At 37.6% G+C, this 21,929-nt stretch overlaps 2 protein-coding genes across 5 annotated transcripts in view; one reads left to right on the top strand and one right to left on the bottom strand.

Annotated features, from left to right (window-relative positions):
* Window position 1: 1 nt before the first annotated feature.
* Window positions 2–12,051, bottom strand: LOC120495413 (guanine nucleotide-binding protein subunit alpha-14). Of its 2 annotated transcripts, XM_089116466.1 has the most exons (9): window positions 11,519–12,051; window positions 10,281–10,444; window positions 7,198–7,382; window positions 5,947–6,101; window positions 5,619–5,747; window positions 3,917–4,046; window positions 3,680–3,833; window positions 3,406–3,574; window positions 2–142 (listed from the first exon to the last, which is right to left on the bottom strand). In XM_089116466.1, exons 2-9 carry the CDS (start codon window positions 10,420–10,422, stop codon window positions 91–93), a joined length of 1,116 nt encoding a protein of 371 aa, XP_088972592.1. In that variant the 5' UTR covers window positions 10,423–10,444; window positions 11,519–12,051; the 3' UTR covers window positions 2–90. The 2 variants fall into 2 exon arrangements, with proteins under 2 accessions (XP_088972592.1, XP_039550904.1); XM_039694970.2 differs by lacking the exon at window positions 2–142 and having other exon boundaries at window positions 2,318–3,574; window positions 11,519–11,998.
* Window positions 12,052–16,005: 3,954 nt separating this feature from the next.
* Window positions 16,006–21,929, top strand: part of LOC120495270 (guanine nucleotide-binding protein subunit alpha-11) — a 29,732-nt gene continuing 23,808 nt past the window's right edge. For 2 of the 3 annotated variants that reach the window (XM_039694759.2, XM_039694760.2), the window contains exon 1: window positions 16,007–16,978. In XM_039694759.2, coding sequence (XP_039550693.1) covers window positions 16,843–16,978 — 136 coding nt within the window. In that variant the 5' untranslated portion in view covers window positions 16,007–16,842. Of the gene's footprint in view, window positions 16,979–21,929 lie in introns of all 3 variants that reach the window. The other variant, XM_089116437.1, reaches the window with a different exon arrangement.

The following is a 21,929-nucleotide window of genomic DNA, read 5'->3' as shown; positions in this document are numbered from 1 at the left end:
GGGCCTGGCACCTCCATCCTCCGCTCCACCACCCTCCTGGACCGTTTCCTGAGGACCGTCTGGAATCCGCTCCTTAAGTGGTGGGCTATGTCATGATTGCTGTCTAGTGTTCTTCTTGTCCTGTTGTTTATTAGTGTAAGGCCTACAAAATTGATCCAAAGACGGCGTTTGATTTGAGGCGAAGGTCTGACGCGTGTTCCGTCTTTCACATGGCAAAGTGATTTTTAATTAAATGCATAACATTTAATCTTATGTATTAACTAGTTTCATCTGACTCCATAAAATGAAAAAAAAAAAGGTTTATCAATGATATCTGTGCATCATTAAATACACGTTAATGTTTGACTATTCCTTTTAACTTTTAAGCCTATTCCTTTTAAGTCTGATAGAATATAACATCAAATATAACAATTTATTATGTCAGGTAAATGTATCATTACAATTGCATAATCAATTGAAAGATAATCAATGCAAACCATCAAATGATTCTAGAACAAAGAACTTTACCCAACATATTTACTACATGAATGCTGAGCCTTGAAGACTCTGCATCATGGGCTGATCTGATACAGAAAAGCAGCCCTGAACTCTCCGTTGCATTTCCTTATATAGTCAAACCTTATGTAAATCATCAGTTTATAGACCATTTCACAAGATGTAAACAACACTGGTCCAGAAACACTTCCTGTTTCAGTTTGTAACTGTTTTCTTTATTTCACATGTAAAGAAAACATCTTAAAGATGTTTGTTTAACTTTTTGATTCAGTTTTAAATGTTCTGTTGGTTGTATTTTATCCCAGCTTTTATGTAGTGTTAAACTGAAACAGGAAGTGCTTCTGGACCAGTGTTGTTTACATCTTGTGAAATGGTCTATAATGGAAAGTTACTGTATTCCCCCAACATATTTACTGGAGAAGATGATCATCTGCTAAAAACAGTGGAAATTAGCATTTACACCTTTGGAATGCCTAGAGACCACATTGCTTTGTGTGTCAGTTATTCCTAAACTTCTTAAAAACCTGCAGTTTTACTTCTTTGGAAATGAGACATCTATACCAGTCACTCTGAGACCTTTAAAATGATATTAAACAATAATTTTGCAAGCAATGCCAATGTCTTTAGGGGCCACTGGTCAGATATTTTCTCTTTAACCAGTTTTCCAGTCTTACATTAGTCTCTCCAGGTGTTTCTAATAAGCCCCGCCCTAATAAAAAAAAATTCTAATAAGAAGAGGGGAAAATTGGGACTTGGCACAACCGAAAATTGGGAAAATTGGCACAACCGAAGCGTGCGCACGCAGAGAGAGAGAGTGGCCGATTTCAGACAATGATAAAACACTGAATGGATTCCTCTTTCATGCTTACATGTGCTTGAATGGACACACAAAATTATGTCAAAATACCTATCTTATCAAGTATTCTCTCAGTTATGTCATAATTGAACAGTTAAAGGATTAGTTCACCCAAAAATGAAAATTAAGTCATTAATTACTCACCCCCATGCTGTACCAACCCAGTAAGACCTTCGTTCGTCTTCGGAAGACAAATATAGATATTTTTGATTAAATTTGAGAGCTGGATCACTGCTACATAGGCTGCCTAAGGGATTGAAACTTGACGGCCCAGAAAGTCAATAAAGAAAATGTTTAAATATTCCATGTGACTACAGTGGCTCAAATATAAGTTTATCAAGTATAAGTTTTCATCGGGAATACTTCTTTATTTTTGTTGTTGTTTTTTCCGCACAAAAAGTATTCTCGTTGCTTGATAAACTTATAGTTGAGCCACTGTAGTCACATGGAATATTTAAACATTTTCTTCAATGACTTTCTGGGCCGTCAAGTTTCGATCCTATGTAGCAGTGATACAGCTCTCAAATTTAATCAAAAATATCTTCATTGGTGTCCTGAAGACGAACGAAGGTCTTACGGGGTTGTATAGGGGTGAGTAATTAATGTCTTAATTTTCATTTTTGGGTAAATGAAAATAAACTATTTAAATGAACTAACCCTTTAAAGTGACAGCAGCATAATATTCCTGCTGATATATGTGCCATTAATGTTAATAATAAAAAAAAAATACAGTTTTAACAAAGATAAACCTATATTTAATTTCTAAAGTGAACAGATAGTGTTAAAGTGAGGAGAGTAGTCAGGAAGAAAGGAATAACGACAGTTTCTAGGGTAAGTGTGTCGACAGTTTCGTATATATACACTACCGGTCAAAAGTTTTAGATCGGTAAGATTTTTTATGTTTTTAAAAAAAGTCTCTTCTGCTCACCAAGGCTGCAATTATTTGATTAAAAAAAAAAAAAACAAAAAAAAACAGTAATATTGTGAAATATTATCACAGTTTAAAACAGCGGGTTTCTATGTGAATATATAGTGAAGTGTAATTTATTCCTGTGATCAAAGCTGAATTTACAGCATCATTACTCCAGTCTTCAGTGTCACATGATCCTACAGAAATGATTAAAATATGATGCTCAAGAAACATTTATGATTATTATCCATGTTGAAAACAGTTTTTTACATTTTTATTTCAGGATTCTTTGATGAATAGAAAGTTTAAAAGAACAGAACTTATCTGAAATGGAAAGCTTTTGTAACATTAATCACTACCATTCAAAAGTTTGGGGTCAGTAAGAATTTATTTTTTTATTTTTGCGGGAAAGAAATTAGAAAATACTTTTATTCATCAAGGATGAGTTAAATTGATCAAAAGTTACAGTAAAGACATTTATAATCTCAGAAAAGATTACATTTTAAATAAATGCCGTTCTTTTGAACTTTCTATTCATCATAGAATTTTGGTGGAAAAAATGGTACACGACTGTTTTCAACATTGAAAATAATAATTTATGTTTTTTGAGCATAAAATCAGCATATTAGAATGATTTCTGAAGGATCATGTGACACTGAAAACTGATGTGTAAACAGCAACAGTAATGATGTTGAAAATTCAGCTTTCAAATTACATTTTAAAATATATTAAAATTGAAAACAGTCATTTTAAATTGTCATAATATTTCACAATATTACTGTTTGTCATTTTTTTTCATCAAATAAAGCAAGCTTGGTGAGCAGAAGATACTTCATTTAAAAACATAAAAATTCTTACTGATCTAAAACTTTTGAGCAGTAGTCTATATATATATATATACTGTATTGGAGTAGGGAATCTTTAGCGTGTTCATGGCTTCTGTTAGGCTATTGCTCTCATAGCTTGGAAGGTATTCTGGAAAACCAGTTTAGTGTAGCTACGCCTCTCGTCAGTTGAGAAGCCCTTGCCATGAAAAATCCTCATTTGCTTCATAAATGGTGTCTATTATGATAACACATTAATTTGGCTGATGAGTATGCAAACTGAAGGTGCATTTAGGGCTCATTAGATAATTTCAACATACTCTAAGGACTGGACAAGGACAGTGTATTTGACGTCGGAGAAGACTTTGCGGATGTTGTTGGTGTCCGTGGCGCAGGTGAAGTGAGAGTAGATTGGTTTGGATTTCTTTGTATTCTGTTTATATAAACTTCTGACGAAATCCATGGCATCTTGAACGTCCCTACGTTTACCTGAAGATGGCATTAAACCACAGAGGAAAGGAAAGAAAGAGTCAATTAGGTATGACAAACAAGAGATAATGCTGCCTTTCACTTTGATTGAATGTGCACCAATACCTTCAAATTCAGGAAAGTATGTTTTTAGATCTGAGAACTGAATCTTTTCAGCCAGGATGTCCTTTTTGTTCAGGAACAGGATGACAGAGGAATTAGAAAACCACTTTGAGTGGATGGTCGTGTAGAACAGTGACAAGCTCTCCTGCATACGGTTCTGTAGCCAAAGAGAGGAAGATTACTTTAGTACAAAGAGATTTATCAATTTTACACTGAAAGGAGAGATATTAGGAAGCATACATCCTTGTTATTCTCCTCCAGAAGTTGGTCGTACTCGCTCATGGAGGCTAGAAATATGAGCGATGTCACATTTTCAAAGCAATGGATCCACTTCTTTCTCTGTCCTCTCTGACCACCGACATCTACAACCCTGAAAGGACAGACAGAATAGAAATCAAGTTTAGACCCATCTACTTTTATAATTTATCTGGTGTGGTGAATTTGCACCAGGCCCAGATTTGTCCCTAAAATCGGTTCCTTATTCCTTTATCACATTTCTTCTGAATCAGATGGCTTCTCACCTTGATTTTTGATGTACAGAAACACTAGGGACAAACGAGGTCATTAACAAGACACAGTTGAGACACGAGGGCAAATTAAACACTATGGCAACTGATGAACGAGACTAAGAAACAGAACTAGGAACGTTACAAAAAATGAGGATGCACAAATAAGAAATGAGAACCACCCATAGTATGGCACGCTTTTTCTTAGCGTCCATTTCCATGGTGACTCTTCGATTCGTTGCTCTGTTGAGAATGTCTTGTGTGGATAGACCACAATGGACCTCTCTAGATTGACGGAACTTACTGTTTTTGGAACCCGCATACCTCAAGTAAGATTTGGGCTAATTAACCGAGAGTTCTGGGTGTGTTTGACTGTAAGATAACCTTGCTTTCTGGAATACAACTCAGGAATATGTGGGAATGTTGATGGCAGTGTTGTAGTCGAGACCACCTCACTCGAGTCCGAGTCGAGACCGAGACCAGAGAGAGTCGAGTCCGAGTCGAGACCGAGTCTATAGAGAGTCGAGTCGAGACCGAGTCCATAGAGAGTCGAGTCCGAGTCGAGACCGAGACCAGAGAGAGTCGAGTCCGAGTCAAGACCGAGTCCATAGAGAGTCGAGTCCGAGTCAAGACCGAGTCCATAGAGAGTCGAGTCCAAGTCGAGTCCGAGACCAGAGACAGTCGAGTCCAAGTCGAGACCGAGACCAGTGAGGGTTGATTACCTAATTTACTTTTAAATGTACTTAGAGTTTAAGAAATATGATCAGTTTAGGGTAAAAAGGCCACATAGTAGGTGGTGTTAAAAGTAATTTTATTACAATTTGTCATGCGCAGTTGCGCACTAGAAAATCACCAATCACTGGGCGTGTCAATCAATTTAAAGAAATATTTTATTAACATACATTAATAATCATGAAAAATATTTTTGAATTGAACTCGTGTGGACTCGGGAATAAGTACGAGTCCTAAAAAAAAAATTTCCGAGTAAGAGTCAATTCCGAGTCCAAATGCACACGAGTCCATGACAAGACCAAGACCATTAAAATATGGTCTCAAGACCGAGTCCGAGACGAGTCCGAGTCTCGAGTCCTACAACACTGGTTGATGGACTTAATCTACTCTTGATCATCGTTCTGATGTTCCAATCATAAAAGTTTTGTAAAAAAAAAAAAAAAATGTTGGCACTGCCGTGCTAAAGTACTGTATACTGAAAATATATTTGAACTTGAACTACAAAAAATAAGTATACATTAATTATATTAAGTGGAAACCGTGATACATTGTCATTATTGTGTTATAAAATGACTCATGACTTGATTTTGGTCATATTGCTCACCTCTACTTCCACAATAGAAAGTTATGACAGTTTCAGGTGAACTGTCTCTTTCAATGCCCGCATAACTTATAATGTTAAGACAGGTTGTCCATTGCCTTACCTGAGAGTCATCTTCTCCAATTCAAAGCAATAGTCTATGATGCCGGAAGTGGGGAATCGGACTTGAAGAATATCTTGATTTGTTGGGATGTAGCCTTCGGCTGTGATGCGATCCAAGTCACCAATAAAGCTTTAAGAAACACGTAATTCGGACACTTTTATTGAAACCCATACCATGTGCCGTAGAATTGGTTATGAAGGCTTTGTTTGTATCTATTTGCATATGATTCATTTCATGAATTGCCATTGGCATTAGGAAAAAGACAAGAGGAAATAGACAAAGATGAAGGAAGTTACTAAAAGATAGGAATTGTCTTTAAAACACTTACTACTTAGTGGAGTCTAGTAACTGATACTCTCTGCGCCGTCCATAGCAGATCTTAACGCCTTGGTCTTCCCATAGTTGACGAATAGCCTCTATGTAATTTCTCTGCAGCTGTGTTATCTGATGTATGTCCAAATCCTTGAACCACTGGGCATAAACCTACAGATATCACAGAATCACGAGACTGCAATTACAATTACAGTGCAAGATCTTTATTAAAAGTGTCCCTATTATGCTATTTTAAAGGTACCTGAATTTCTCCTCCAATTTTTTTTTACATGCATCCAAGGTTCAAAACTTTAATTTTCCTCATAATTTACATTGCAGCACCTCCTCTTTCTCACAGTGTCTGAAACGGTTCGATAAAGGATTCAGTCTTTTTAAACCCATCCTTTCCTCTGATTGGTCAGATGGCCCAGTTTTATGTGATTGGTCCACTCTGCTCTAACTGGTGTAGTGTTACACATTTATTAAATGTTTAATTTAGGTTCCAGTACAATAGTATATAAACTGAGAAAGTCTAGTAGACTGAATTTAGCATTTGAGGTATAAATGAGCAAGAGATCCTGCCAGTCCTGGTCTCTCTATTGTAAGTTAAATCAATACTCTTTGTCTTTAATGATTGGTCTATTCTGGGGAGCATGATTCTGTTGTGTAGTTAACTTATATTTGCTTTTTATTTTAATTTTCGTTGTATTGTGCACTACTGGGCCACTGTACCAAAGGCTGGCATTATGCATTTACAATCTACATAGGTTTGTGCAAGAAGTAAGACTGGAATTACTGACGACTCGTTTCAGGCAGTTCAGAATCGGTTCTTCCATTGGTCCTGTCCTAAATGGCACCTACAAATTGTGAGTGTTATTATATATGTATAAATAATTTAATAATTAATATTTTCTATAATATTTCCTATAATACTTAATTTATTAACATTTGCCAAACCCACTACGGTAACGCTTTCTTTTTACAGTACAGTACTTACAGTGTACTTACCTAGAAAGTATTGCTAATATAAGGTAAGTACATGGAACAGGGGTAGGTTCAGGGTTAGTACTAGTTATTACCCAGTAATTGTAGTTACTAAAATAAGTACATAGTATTTACATGGGTAACTGGACTGTAAAAGGAAGCGTTACCCCCACTACTATTATATAGTTATATAATAGTAGTGGGTTTTAAATAGGATTGTTGATATAAAATGGCCCTCATGAATCTCTGGGCTCAACAGAAACACATTCGGCCTCTTGATCACCTCGTTCTGTAGGTTGGAGTAGGGAATCTTTAGCATGTTCATGGCTTCTGTTATTGCACTCATAGCTTGTAAGATATTCTGGAAAACCAGTTTAGTGTAGCTACGCTTCTCGTCAGTTGAGAAGTCCTTGCCATGAATAATCCTCATTTGCTTCATAAACGTTGTCTTTCCACTTTCTCCCGTGCCTAAATGAAAGCAAAACATTTTTAATATATATATTTATTTTTTATAATTTCTTTCATTTTTCATTAAAGGTATTGTAGGTAGGAATTTTATAAAAAAAAATTTTTTTTCCAAATTTGTTTAAACTTTCTGTATATATCAATGCATAATTAAAATGTAAGTACTCTGAAAAAGAAAGTATAAAAATCGAGTGTCTGTAGACGTCTCACGACTGTTTAAAAGACAGCTCATTAATTCCATTCACTTCACCCCCTCCCTTCTGGGCTCCTTCCAAAGCCACGCCCCCAAAACACATGAACGCACGACTCCGACCGCTGAGCTGAAGACGCATTATTTTTCTGAGATGAGCGAGAGGAAGGAGCGCAGTGCATGTAGTGACATCATGTCAGAATCACATGTAATAAAAAAATCTAACTGTATCATTATGAAGATAAACAAATAAGATGTATTTTAGTACTCATTATCAAGCTATTGGTAAAGTTTAAAATATATATTTATTGATTCGCTAACAAGCTAGTTATCTATTAGGCAAAGCTAAAAACAGGTTGCATGATACACGTTTTTCCATAGACATAGACATACAAACATACACGCGGATAGCTCAAAATGCGTATACAGTAGATAACACGCCACTTGACTTGAAAGCGGCATGTATGTTTACGCAAAAGTCATGATGTCATGTTATCGCATTCCACCAAGGCAGAGCTGGTGCTGGTTTGGAGCCAGAGCAGAGTTTCAAATGGGTTCTTTGTTTTTTGATCACCAAAGCACCAGCTCCGGACCAGTAAAAGTGGTTCTTAAGTAGCACCAAATCATTGCTTGTCGTAATTACCGCTTACGTCAGCGGCTGGGGGCGGGGTTACCGTGACCAACAAGACGAACAGAAACTTGTGACCACCATTTTTTAAATAGCAGCTAATCATGCTAATAGCAGCTCGATTGTAATCTCCGTTAATGCAAGTTACGGCGAGTTGCACGAACGTGCTGGATTCGCCGTGTTAGGATACCGATGGAGGTTTGCAAAACCATGAGCATAGTAACGTGACGGCCACTATTGTTGATTAAATAGTGTTACGAGAGCAGAGCGGCGTGGACTGATCGGAGCTGCGGGAGTGTTTAGAGAGCATACGACTCCTTCTGCTTTTGAATCGAATCTTTTTCGAATGCTTTTTCGAATTGCTCTCAAAGTTCGAGATTCGCAGTGCAGAACCAACTCGAACAAGCCTGGTGTGTCTGTGTGTGCCGCGCTAGCATTGCTGGGCAACATGAGATGCATACAGTAACGTATGTTCTGGCTCTGTGATGGCTCTCTAGCCTGTGGAAAGGCAAACTGGTTCTTGAAAGTTGGTCAGTCGAACCAACTCCGAACCGGCACTAGCTCTACACTGTAAAAAATGATCGTGATTTTAACAGTAAAAGACTGTAAAATGCTTCAGTGAAAAACTGTTAATTGGTTAACAGAAAGTTTCCTTACTATATACGGTAAATAACTGTGATATAAATGATGGTACATTTAATGTAATTTTACTGTAAAATACTGTTACATTTACAGTTTTTGGAAGTGAGAAAGAAGAAGTCATTGTATAATTTACAGTGAAAAAATGTAAATTGACTTTCCCACAATTCCCTGTGTGAATCTTCACACTTAATGTATTTTAACTGTTTCTTCATAATTTTCTTAGTTTTCTTCTAATCAGTTATGTACATTAGGGTTTTATGTTACATTTAATGTCGTTAAATTAAAACTTATTGCATTTTTAAAATTTCAACATACCATGATGATGTTTAGCGTTTGTGTGAATGACACCGTGCAGATTCTATATAAAAGTATTAACTATCTTGTGGAAGAGCTGATTATGATGTGCTTCGATTGATCATTTGATTTTCATTATGGCTGTGATTGTTGTCTGTCAGTGTATTACAATGAAACAAAACAGATATTAATACTTCAAAAGGTCAGTAAATTAACATTATATCAGATAATGAAATACGGTTTATTGCTGTAAATTTAAATACAGTCAAAGTCTGTAAAACCTAAAATGTTTCTACCGTATTTTTAACAGGAAAACTCTGGTATCCACAGCTGCCAGGGTTTTCCTGTAAATTTAACGGATTTTTTTTTACAGTGATAGCTCTGAACTAGCACCTGGTTCTTGTTGGTGGAAAAGGGGTATCAGAGTGACCATTGGGTTCTTGGTCAGCTCCAAGACTAAAGCCCTTCTTCCCCGATTGCTCAGTTGCTGACTTATAAATTTGCACATGGTTTGTCTTAAATCATGTTATAAAAACATCACATATACATAAACAACACTAAAAACTTGATGTACACCACAGAGTAAAAAAACACCAAACTGAATTAGATTTTTCTTTTTCTTCTTTTATTTCACTACCTGAAGAAGGTCGCAAGACCGAAAGCTTGCTAATAAATTGACTTTGCACAGTTTTTGAGTGTGCGGCTGCTATATTTTTACTATTTTTCATGATTATTCAATGCAGCAGCACCTCCCTTCAAGACTTGAGCTGACGGATTACCTGTGGTCCTTTTCAATTCTTTTATTTCACAAAAGAAGTCATGACATCTGAGTTTAGGGGAATTGACGACAGACATCCACTAAAATTACCTGGACCAGGAAATCGTCGCCTAATCGGCTCTTATATAATCACATTTCAGGAAAGTCCCTCGAGAGAAATTGCCTAAAATCGTATTTACTAAAAACAAACTGTTCATGCTCTGACTAAATTTACTTTCACAAGAAAAAAAAAGTCTTCAAATAATTTTTCACCAAGATAAATTCTATTTTGTGTGCTTATTATTTATACCTTTTTCCACATGATGACTTATAATGAATCAACATGTTAAAGTTTTAATACAATTCAGATAAAAGACAGAATCATCTCACCTAATAAAAGCAACTTGATTTCTCTCTGTTCTTTTTTCCTCTGCTCTGCAAGGATATGTTGGATTTCCTTATTTATGGCGATGGCGTTCCTCTCATCTTCAGGCAAGAAATAGGTGCAACATTCACAGCAGTACTTCCCCATTTCTCCAACAGAAATTGAGTAACTACAAAAACATAAAAAAAATAATTATAGACATTCAGCATTAGCCATATTTTGACCATGTGGTTGGGGTGAATTTATGTTGTTAATTTGGGGGAAACTTCCCAATTGCAAAAAGTGATGCGATCCCCCTGAATTCACCCTATTTTCGTAAATGCAAATTTGGCAGTTTGGGTTTCTTGGACTAGTGTACGGGGAGATGGAAATGGAAAACCCGTGGAGTTTTTACAAAACGTTTTGATGTGGTAGAGATGTAAAACCACTCTTACCCAAACTGTTTTTTAGTTGTGACATGTAAAGCCAATATTCCTCGATATCTGTAACCACCATAGTGTGTTGTTCGGATTATTCTTTAGAAAAGGTTAAAAAAGTTATATTTTAGGGTGGTCTAACAGCGCTTGTCAATACTAAAATGACTATGACCATTCAAATCCAAGAAGAGGGGCTTTACTGTAACGTTACGTGTAAGGTATTCAGGGCTCTACCGTTTTAGTTTTAATGGCCAGTGTGAGCCGAAGAAGTAGCTAAACATTTAATATTTGCCAATTGTTTAACAATATAAATGTTAAATGGACAACGGTCTAGTGAAGCAAACTACACGATTTTTCAAATAGCCATTTTGAATTGAAAAATAATTTGAGCCGAGCATTTTGCCATTTAAAATGTAACTAGAACTTTAATCCTTCAACCCAAACAAGAAAATATAATTTTGTCCCCAACTTAACAAAAGATATGGCCTTACGTGAGGTATGGAAGTGATTAACGTTACACTTCAAAAACGACATAAATTGTATGCGTTGATGTGGTATTGCTTAGCTAAAATAATGGAATACATTTGAATTGTTATAGCCTAAATGAAAGCGATATTAGGCTGCACTCAAACCATATAGGCTAAGCACTCTTGCTTAAAATAAGCCAAACTTTATAATGTAATGTGTAGATCCTAACATCACCACTTATAGTGTAAAAACAGCTACAAGTCTGTAATAAAATGTAAATGCAGTATATGACTTAAATAAGTAAACAAATAAACAGTCATATATCGTATTTAACATTAACATTTAACAAAATCACCCACCTTCATTCATACAACAGGCTTTCTACCTTGAAACAAACAGTGACCGTGGCACCTTGAAGGAGTTTTCCTGAACGCAGTTTTCTATAAATCACGTCACGTTCGTTCACTTCAGATTAACCAGTTCCCGAAAGTCTGACATCAATGCAGGAAATGCCAGGTATGTTGTAGAGCAGAAGACAACCAATGAGAAGTCAGTGGAATGCGCCATGGGAATTTTCCTCCCAGCTTTTATTTAAAGTGACACATCTTTTTAACTAAAAGTAGCTCTTTCCATGGTGTTTATTATCTGTTTATGTCGAGTTACTTGCTAGGGTCGAGTTACAGCTAGTTGTCACACATGGAGTCTTAAAAGCTATTTTGGAGTGGTTGCCACTTTTTTGTGCCACAATTTATTAATTACAGTTTTTTTTTTAAACAAAACAAGCAGACTCTATTCAAAATTGTCGCTTCACTATTTAATTTTTTAATATGTTGAATAAATAGGCTATGAGGTAACCTGACGTGCTCGCGCCATGGTCAATTTTCGCTTCAGATGATGGAACCAGGGAAGCAGCCTCCGAGCCGTGCTTTTATACGCTAAGCCACACCCACTTGAGCAGGCTGTGATGCGTAGTCACGTATGGCTCAGTGGTAGGCTGCTGCAGTTGCCATAGAGCAGCCTATGAGCACTCCAGACAGCCTGCTAGGTCTGCTAGCTGCTGCACTGCGTTGACAAAGAATACAAAATTAAGGATCATTTTTGGCTTCAATATCTCGAGAAAAGATTACTTTACCCGTAGCGTAAGCTAAATTTAAGCAATACTCATCCCTCTTTAGAGAGAACCAATGTAACGCTAGGTAACCGAGTATGTTTTGTTTTATTGTAACGTATAAATGTCGCAGAAACGTATTAAAAGCTGTGTTGTGGCAGGGTCCGATCCGATCAAAAGTGGTCGCTATTTCTCATAGCTTACAATAGCATTAAAGTCCACATGAAATTAAAATTGAAGTGTTTTGGGCTTTAGTATGAATACGTTAGCCTCACTGTTATCTATAAGCAAGTGTGCTCCAAAACAAAGACAAAATTTGCATTTAGAAGATATAAGCTTTCAAAACTTAAGAGTCTTTCACTTCCGCCAAAATGGATCAATGATTTTGATGACATCACTCTGCATTTCATCTTCTCATCCGATTTTCTGTCCAATCAACTGCTCTCTATAATCTGAAGTGTCCCGCCCCTACACTATAAATAGATGCTAATGCTGCGGCTAAAATCGGTCACGTTCACACATTTAATATTTTCTAATGGTTAATAGTATTTTGTCCCCAATGAAATAAAACCTTACCCATCTAAAACATTCTATTCCAGTCGCGCCGGCAAAGTTGATCAATCAGCTTGGTCATCTGCATTTTCCGGATCAGATTCGGGCTCGAATTGATATGATAGTATACCGACATTATCACCGGTCATTATTGCTTTGAAAGCTGATGTTCCAAATATGGTACGGGGCGTGGCATTTCTGTCACATGCTTGGTTTTCGGGCCAATTACAATGCACTAGATCGCTGGCCAATCAGAGCACTTTGCGCTTTTTAGAAATATGAGCTTTGTAAAACTTGGCCTCATTTCAGAAAGGCAGGTCATAGAGGAGCAACAAAAATGTACGGAATCTGTGCAAAATAATTACTGTTTTTAACCTAAAACCACTTATTTTATTACATTTAACATTGCATTAAACTTAATACACAAAATAATGTTCTTTTTAGAACCATCATATGACCCCTTTAAAGTGAAATGGAGGAGATTTGGAGGAAACTGTTGCTTTACAAAGTTCAACAGCTCTGGCCCAGCTGTGATATGAACAAAATGTCATTGGCTGTTTTAAAAAAGAGAAGCTGTTTAATATTTTCCACCCCGTTTTCCTCTTTCAGTGGCAATTACGTCAACACATTGAATAATGCTGCGTGTTTCAAGGCACTTCAGTGGGTCTTTAATGTTTTTTTTGTTTTTTTTTTTTGGTTTAGACTTTAAGTGGAGATGAAAAAAAAAACACTTTCCCTGAGAAATATTCAATGTCAATTATGTGACAACTAGTCTATTTCATTTGTAATTTTACTAGTAACAATTATAATATGGAAATGCAATTATAAGCAATTATTTGATGAATTTGTTGAGATGTCTATGAGCAAGACATACCCCAGCTGCTCCCAACGAGGAGCTACCTACTCGATCTTAGTGCTGCATTTGATGACCACAGCATTCTTTTAAAATAGATTCTTAAAACAAAATAGAAAATTATGTTGGCATGAATGGAATTGCATTAGCTTGGTTTAAATCATACTTATCTGACTGTTATCAGTTTGTACCAGTGAATGAAGAGATGTCTTATTGATCACAAGTTCAGTGTGGCATACCCCAAGGCTCGGTACTAGGACTGTTTCTGTTCACTACATGCTACTCTTGGGAGATATCATTAGGAAGCATGGAATTAGGTTCAGTGTGTTTAATGTGTTTTGAACTGACAGAGTGTGTCTGCTTCCCGGACAATGTTAGGGAGACTGTTCCAAAGTTTAGGTGCTAAATAGGAAAAGGATCTACCGCCAGCAGCAGATATTCTAGGTATTATCAACTGGCTGGAATTTTGAGATCGCAATAGACATGAAGGACTATAATGCATTAAGAGAGAACATTTAGTGCTTTGTAAGTAGACAGCAATATTTTAAAATGTATACACTGTTTAATTGGGAGCCAATGCCGTGTTGACAGAACCGGGCTAATATGGTCAAACTTCCTGGTTCTACGAACTCTAGCTGCTGCGTTTTGGACCAGCTGGAGTTCGTTTATTAAACGTCCAGGGCAACCACTCAGTAGAGCATTACAATAATCTAGCCTTGAGGTTCTGCAGTTTTCATTGAAAGCATATGTCATAATTTAGATATATTTTTAAGATGGAAGAATGTGGTTTTACAGATGCTAGAAACGTGACTTTCAAATGAAAGTTTGGTATGAAAGGGCACTCCCAGGTTCCTAACCGACAACGAAAACTTGACAGAGCAGCCATCAAGTAGACAGTATTCTGGATTATTATGTGAGGAAGGTTTTTTTTTTTTTTTTTTGCCAATTATTAGAATCTCTATTTTTTCAGAGTAAAGTAGTAGGAAATCCAAATTTTTATATCAGCTATATCAGCAAATTTTTAAGAAATATAGAGCTGAGTATCATCAGCATAACAGTGAAAACTAATGCCATGCTTCCTAATGATATCGCCCAGTACAGAGTGAACATTAACGGTCCTAGTACTGAGCCTTGATGTACACCATACTGAACTTTTGATCCATAAGACATCTCTTTGTTTACTGCTACAAACTGATAACCGACAGATAAGTATGATTTGAACCATGCTAATGCAATTCCATTAATGCCAACATAATTTTCGAGTCTATTTAAAAGAATATTGTGGTCAATGGTATCAAATGCAGCACTACGATCGAGTTACACTAATAGAGAGATATAGCCACGATTGGATACAAGAGCAGATCATTTGTAAATCTAATGACTGCTGTCTCAGTACGGTGGTACGGTCAAAATCCTGACTGGAAATCCTTGAAGATATAATTTCTTTCTAAAAAGGAACATAGTTGTGAGGAAACTGCTTTTTCAAGTATCTTTGACAGAAAAAAGTAGATTGGAGATCGGCCTGTAATTGACTAATTCCCTAATCAAGTTGCATTTGAGGTTTAATAACAGCCAGCTTAAAAGTTTTTGGTACATTTCCAAGTGACAAAGATGAATTAATGATATTAAGAAGCGGGTGACCTTTTGAAGCATATCTTTCAATAGCTTATTGGCATATGGTCTAAAATACAGTATGTTGTCGATTTAGATGATTTAACTACTGGATCAGTAGCAGCTTTTAAAAAGTTACTATAATAAATGTAATTTTAATAGTTATATACTTGTAGTTTATTAAAATTGGAAGTGAGAGAAAACTGTCCGGACCTTGTTCATATATTCAAGTTTATAAAAACGTCCCGTATAAGGGTTGGACACAATTTTAACAATGCCCCAATTATACAATTTCCTACTCTTTTCTTCCAAGCAGTTTCCACATGGTGTCGATAAAGAGCTAGGAATCATCTGCAAATCTGGACGTTGATTCTCTCTTTGACAATGACACCACTCAAATCAAATCACTTCAACTATAAACGGAACAGAAGCACCATCTGTTTTGTCTATGAGTGGTATGAGTAGGCAAATAGTCCTACGCATTTGTATACTGCGTTATATATTTTATGAAACTATTAGATGTGTCACAGAGGCTAAGACTTCAACAACAGATATGTTTGACTAGGAATGGGCGTTGTCCATTCAGTCGAATAGCAGGGTTTGTGACGAGACACGCCCCGCGAGCTCGACAGTCGTTCCTCCACCAACCTTGCCACATTCCGGGCCCCGCCCCCTAGCGCGTCTCTACCTCTGATTGGCTCCGCGCCCTGTCACTCATTCTCCATTTTCCAGCTGTCGCAGCTCCAGGTTTGTGTGCGACTCACACCGGACTGGACGGTGCGATCATCTGGAAATTTTTTCACTCCGTCGATTTTTTAGGAGCCCACACCTGTGTCATTTTTTCGTCCATTTCTCGTCTTTAAATATTCATTAACCCCAATCGGATGCAAAGAAATGAGCGGTGAAATCAGCGGGCGGAGTGTAAATAAAGATTCCGGCTAGCTAGCAGGTTAGCCCACCCAATTAAGCTAGTTAGTGCGCTTAGCTAATTAACTTATCGGGTTTTGTATGCTCAAAATCAAATGTTTGCACTGTAGTCAGTGTTGTATGTGCACACAGCGTCTTTAAAAGCGCATATGGCTGTCTTCTGCCACCTGTCGCCGTGTGTTAGCCAGAGATCCGGGTAGCTGATGGACAGTGTTGCGGTGATTCTGGGCACTGGGGCGGTTAGCTTAGCGAGACAGCAAAGGACAGCACGGATGTCGTGGCAGGCTAGTTTGTCCCTCCGGGACTCTAGTTGGTAGTCATCGCAGATTATTAAAAACAGGGCTTGGGTTGGTCTGATAGTGGGGAGATCTTTGGATTCACATCTGGCCTCCAATCTCATCCAGTCTTTGGCCTTGTTCGATAGACCCGTTTGTATGAGCAGGCTGAGGTTGTGGTGCTCTATTTTGCTTGATCGATTTACGTGTACCATCATAAAGCATCCTGGATCGCATGCTGCATTTTTAAACAACATTCCCACAAATCCATCCTGTTCCTCTTTCGACACGGTTGCAAAGGGAAGCGGACCGTAGAAGTGTGTCAGATCAGGGTTGGGATCTCTAAACGCTGTGGTGATGACTCTGGAGTCCATGATGGCCTGTTGCATGAGTGAAGAGGCGAAGGAGTCCAAAAGAATCAACGCCGAGATCGACAAGCAGCTTCGGAGAGACAAGCGAGATGCGAGGCGAGAGCTCAAACTGCTCTTACTGGGTGAGTGCATCTCTGACAGCTGCTGATGGCAAACGCATAAAATATTGCTTTGTGGATCGAATGCATAACGCTAGTGATGCTGACTTGCGGTTTAAGTCAGCTAAATCAAAGGCAAACGTGCTACTTTCACTGCTTATGTCATTCGTGTACATATGAATTCACTTTATATAATTCGTGCACGTGTCGCATTGTGCTTTTAGGATTGTTCCACGAAATGTCCTTGTCGAAAATCTTATTTAGACATAGTACTAATAGGATCTGGCGTTCCCACGGTCATAGGGCTTTCAGGGACTTTCATGGCATATTCTATAGTGTTTTTTTTTTCTTTCATTTTCCGTTTTTGCTTTATTACAAGGGGAAATATTTTAAAATAAATAGTGTGTGCATTTACATTTTTGCTTGGCTACAATTGGGAAAAATATATACATATATATCATGTCGTTCATATTTTTATATTTATAGGCATTGTGCTTTTGCGATATTCTGCTATATCTTGTCATAAATCCTAAAAGTCATGTCCAGTCATGGAAAACTGAAAATATGAAGGAATTATACTCTATTGAATTATTATAATTGTATTCAGTTTTTCCTTGGCTGCCTGGGTAAAAATATTTTAAAATGTATGCAATATAGTAAATGTATTTAGTTATATTAGGGAAAATATCCTAAAATGTATAGTGAGCGTGTTCCCGTTTTTACATTTTTGTTTGGTTATATTTGGGAGAAATATTGTAAAAATATTCCAAAAACACAGGGAATGTGTTTATATTTTTTTTCTTGGTTACATGTGGTATTTTAAAATAATTAAAAAAAAAAAACTCAAGGATCAAACATGAATCCTATTTCAATTGTTCTTGAATTACAATAGATTGTTTTTTCACCTGTTAAACTGTCACTAAAAGTCTAGATGTTCATTTATTAGCAATGGATATTAGTAAGTGTTTTAGAGTTGCATGAGTGTCAGTTTACATTCATCTTGTGATCTGACCATTAGGCTGCTCTTTGCTTTCGTTTTGGTGTCAGAGCCATTAGGTCATTTGTGGCTGTAAGTAAGCAAAGCTAAATAGTCAGCAATTTAAGCCTAAGAGATTCTATCTGAATATTTCAGTACTGCATAGCGCTTCAATAACACGCGTCCTTACATTATTCTCAGAACGGAGAGATGCAGTAACTATGAAAATAATTAGATCAGAGGCTTAATTTGAAACTCGGGTTGCAAAATCTATTTAGGACGGTGTTTGCATCCCAGTTAATTGGTGCTAAAGTCAAAGAGAGTCCAGATTTTATCTTTTCTGATTGCTTGCCTTTAACCCGATTCTTGGCTCTCCGATGAGCCACAATGATAATAACGTGAAGAACGAAACCTATTGTGACCAGATTGTGGTTTTACAATCTCTTCCGGTTCCCAAAAATGGCAAAAACTGGCAGCCATGCGGCAGGTTGCTGTTAAAAATGGCTGATCTGGTCAGAAAGGGATCCTCAAATTGCGTAGATGCCGATAAACAGACACGGGCCCTTGTTGTGTAGTATGGGCTGACCCGTAAAAATGCTTCATAGAATGAATGTCCTCAGAAAGCTGGGCCATGCTCCGTGTAACACAACCAGCCATTGTGCCGAGACTCTCAGAGGAACGACGGCAATAAGATACGCCTCGGTGGAGGAAGAGGGCCTTGTGTGACCAACGAATGCTGTTAGTTAACCTTCTGCTTCTGTCTCGGTAGACTCTTGGCTGCTCTGTCTGAAAGCTGACAGGAAGTTGTATTCTCTCAGTGTTTTAGGGGGGTTTGAAAAACCATTTTCTCACAGATCAACAGATTTCAGTTTTACTTGTATGCTCAGGCCCGGTTTCACAGACAGGGCTTAGATTAAGCCAGGTTTAGACATTCAAGTAGCTTTTTTAAAAAGGCCATTACTGGTGTGCGTCTTGAGACAAAACAATGGCACTTGTATATTTTAAGATATGCAAGTTGCTTTCAGTTAAACGTGCATTTTAGTCTGTGAAACCAGGGGTTCGATTATCTTTGAGGTTTATAAAAAATTGTTTTCACTGTGATGTGTTCCTGAGAAGTTCTCCAGCACTTAGATTTCCTCCCCCCAAGTCTTTCCAGGAAAAACATAAGTTTTGGATGTCTGGTTAAACCGGATTCTTAAAGTGTGGTTAAATAGACATCTAATATGATTTATTTGAAGCCTTTGACCTCGCTCTGAATATTTGATTAACTTCTTAGCGTGACAACCTTTCCTAATATTGCCGTTTCCTTCCAAAGTAATGTGTCAGACTCAGAAGGGTTTGCTGCATGTGATGCTTAACATTCATGTTTGATCTGATGTTTGTTCAAACACTAGTTGAAAAACGCCTTCTGTTTGAACCAGTTCTTTTCTGATTACAATGCTTTTTATTGTACTGGAAACCAATTTGTAAGATTACTCATGTAATTTGTTTTAAATGTTCCCTCAAAGTCGCTCATTTCTTGGAATGTGTAAACTATTATGTTTTTTCATTTTCTTTGGTTTGATTAGTTTGTTTCTATTAGTAACTTTTGGTGTTTTCCACTGCATTGTACGGTACGGCTTGCTACGGCTTAAATGGTACCACCTCTGTTGAGGTTCCAAGCGTACCATACAGATACTAAAATGTGACGTGAACACACTGCAGATCACTGATTGGTCAGTCAGACAGAACCGTCAATATTAGCATAATTGTATTTGCGAGACATCAAACCCGCTAGATTTAAATAGCCAGACACCGCTGTAGCAACCGTTTTAAAGCTACTTGCTTTAACAAAAAAGAAAAAGAAAACGTCCAAAAAAAGAATTGTAGTCAGTGGACGAAGTGCAGACATTCCTCTCGTTGGTTGCCAAGGAGCGGATAAACTATAGTGGTCGGACTATATAATCCCATCCACTTTGAAGCGGTATACTAACTGCAGTGGAAAAGCAAACCGAGCTAAAGCGAAACGTGCCGTGCCGAGCCGTACCACGCAGTGGAAAAGCGCGCCGAGCCGTACCGCACATTGGAAAAGCAAACCGTGCTAAAGCGAAGCGAGCCATGCCGAGCCGTACCGCGCAGTGGAAAAGCGAACCGAGCCAAACCGTACCGAGCCGTACCAACAGTGGAAAAGTGCCATTTGGTAATTAATGAAGCATAAAATGAAAATTCACCCTGTTTTTAAATGCGTGGTATTGATCTCGTATAGAAATAAATCTATTAAAAAAATTCCATTATTTTTAATTTAATCAAGATGTCATTACTCGATCTTGTGGTGAAATAACAGACTTCTCTTAGGTGAAGTATGCAGGACTTCTCTAATGATTTTGTCCACTCAAACTCCTCTCCTTTCCTACAATTAACTGCAAGTTCACATTCATATCTGCCCTCACCCATTGAAAAGCCGTTGAACAGAAACCATTCCTAACCCCTTTTTTTTTTTTTTTTTTGATAACCTGTTATACTTGAAAAGTGGATATTCATTTTCGGATTTGCAAAAGATTCGTTTTAAATGAGTGCTAGACGATTGAAAAGGTATTATTATTTTATATATATATATATTATTAATCAGTGTAAAATAATAATCTGTAACGTTGCCATTGATAAGTAACTGATATGAGACCAATGATTTAGTGCATCCCTATAAACGTTCCAAAATGTAAGCACGGAGCCAATTAATCACCTTTAACATTCGTCGTCAGCTATTTTCATTCATCGATTTGTATGGTTTTGACCGGTTTGTTGTAGCGGCCCAGCGCGTATGAGCTGCGTTTTGTTCTCTGCTGCAGGAACTGAAGATACAGGCTGATTGAGGTAGAGAGAAGCCTGTGTGTGTGTTGGCGTTCTCTGCTGGAGGGACTTGAGCCGAGGGCAACCACTCTTCATTTTCAGCCCACACTTCTGCTGCACACATGAATGCACGCTGTTGCTGTGTCACATGATCCGGAGGCAGAGATCCAGAGAGAGAGAAAGCAAGGAAAAGATCTCATCCGTCACTCACTTGAATACCTTATTCACGAAAACGTGCTACTAAGCAAGTTGTTTTTTGCGCGGGCACATCTGAATGACAACCCGAACTTCCAGGTTTCTTGTTTCTTGCCACACGGTCGGCTCTAGCCAATATTTACCTAGCCGAGTCGAAAGCGCGCTGGAGTATAGTCTGTAACACCTGAGTGTTGTGGAGGAGCCCGATGACTCATAAAGATTGTACAGAATGTTTGTTTTTGGGCACACCTAGCACAAAGCTGACATTGTTCTCATGCAACCAACATATGGCCGGTTTTCGTTTCACTTTATTGCTAAAAACAGTCCATGTTGCCCTTTTTTGTCGTTCAGTGCTTCTATACGAAGCGCTTGGAATCCGAATTACGTATTACTCAACCCACTCGCGATGAATTGCTCTAAAAAAAAACTGATTTGTTTCAAACTCTGCTCCTCACTCAAGCGAAGCAATCTGACCACTGTGGTGGTGGTGTTTATTAAACGCTGGGTTCTCATCTCAACCACATAACGATAAGGATTTAGTATTTGCATGCAAGTTTAAAACCATGCAAATAGCCCGCTAATACACACCTCATGATTTCCATGTTCAAACCAGTGAGCTGGAGTTGCACAGACTGTAGAAAGTGTTTGTGTTTGTTCAACAACGCTCCGGTATCGGGTTCAGTTTTGTGAAATAGGAGGGACCAGCAAAGTAGAATTAGCTGGTTTTCTTTTAAAAATCACCTCAGTGCTTTTTGTTCATTTTTATTTGAGAGGGAAATGGGAGGGACTGGCAAAGTAGTATTCTTTTATAATACCAACAGTGCTATTTTATTGCATACTTTTTTTTTTATAATTGTTTGTATTTTTGTTTATTTTTATTTTAAATTGGAGGGACTGGCTGAGTAGAGGTGTGTTTTTTTAAAATTTATTGTAAGTTCATGTCTGCAGGCATCTCCAGGTGCTTTTGTTGGACCGTAG

Source organism: Pimephales promelas, chromosome 2, assembly GCF_988280905.1.
Source record: "Pimephales promelas chromosome 2, fPimPro1.hap1.1, whole genome shotgun sequence".
In the NCBI taxonomy this organism is placed as follows: Eukaryota; Metazoa; Chordata; class Actinopteri; order Cypriniformes; family Leuciscidae; genus Pimephales; species Pimephales promelas.
Note: the sequence above shows the minus strand (reverse complement) of the source record. Positions and strands in the feature narration are given on the sequence as shown.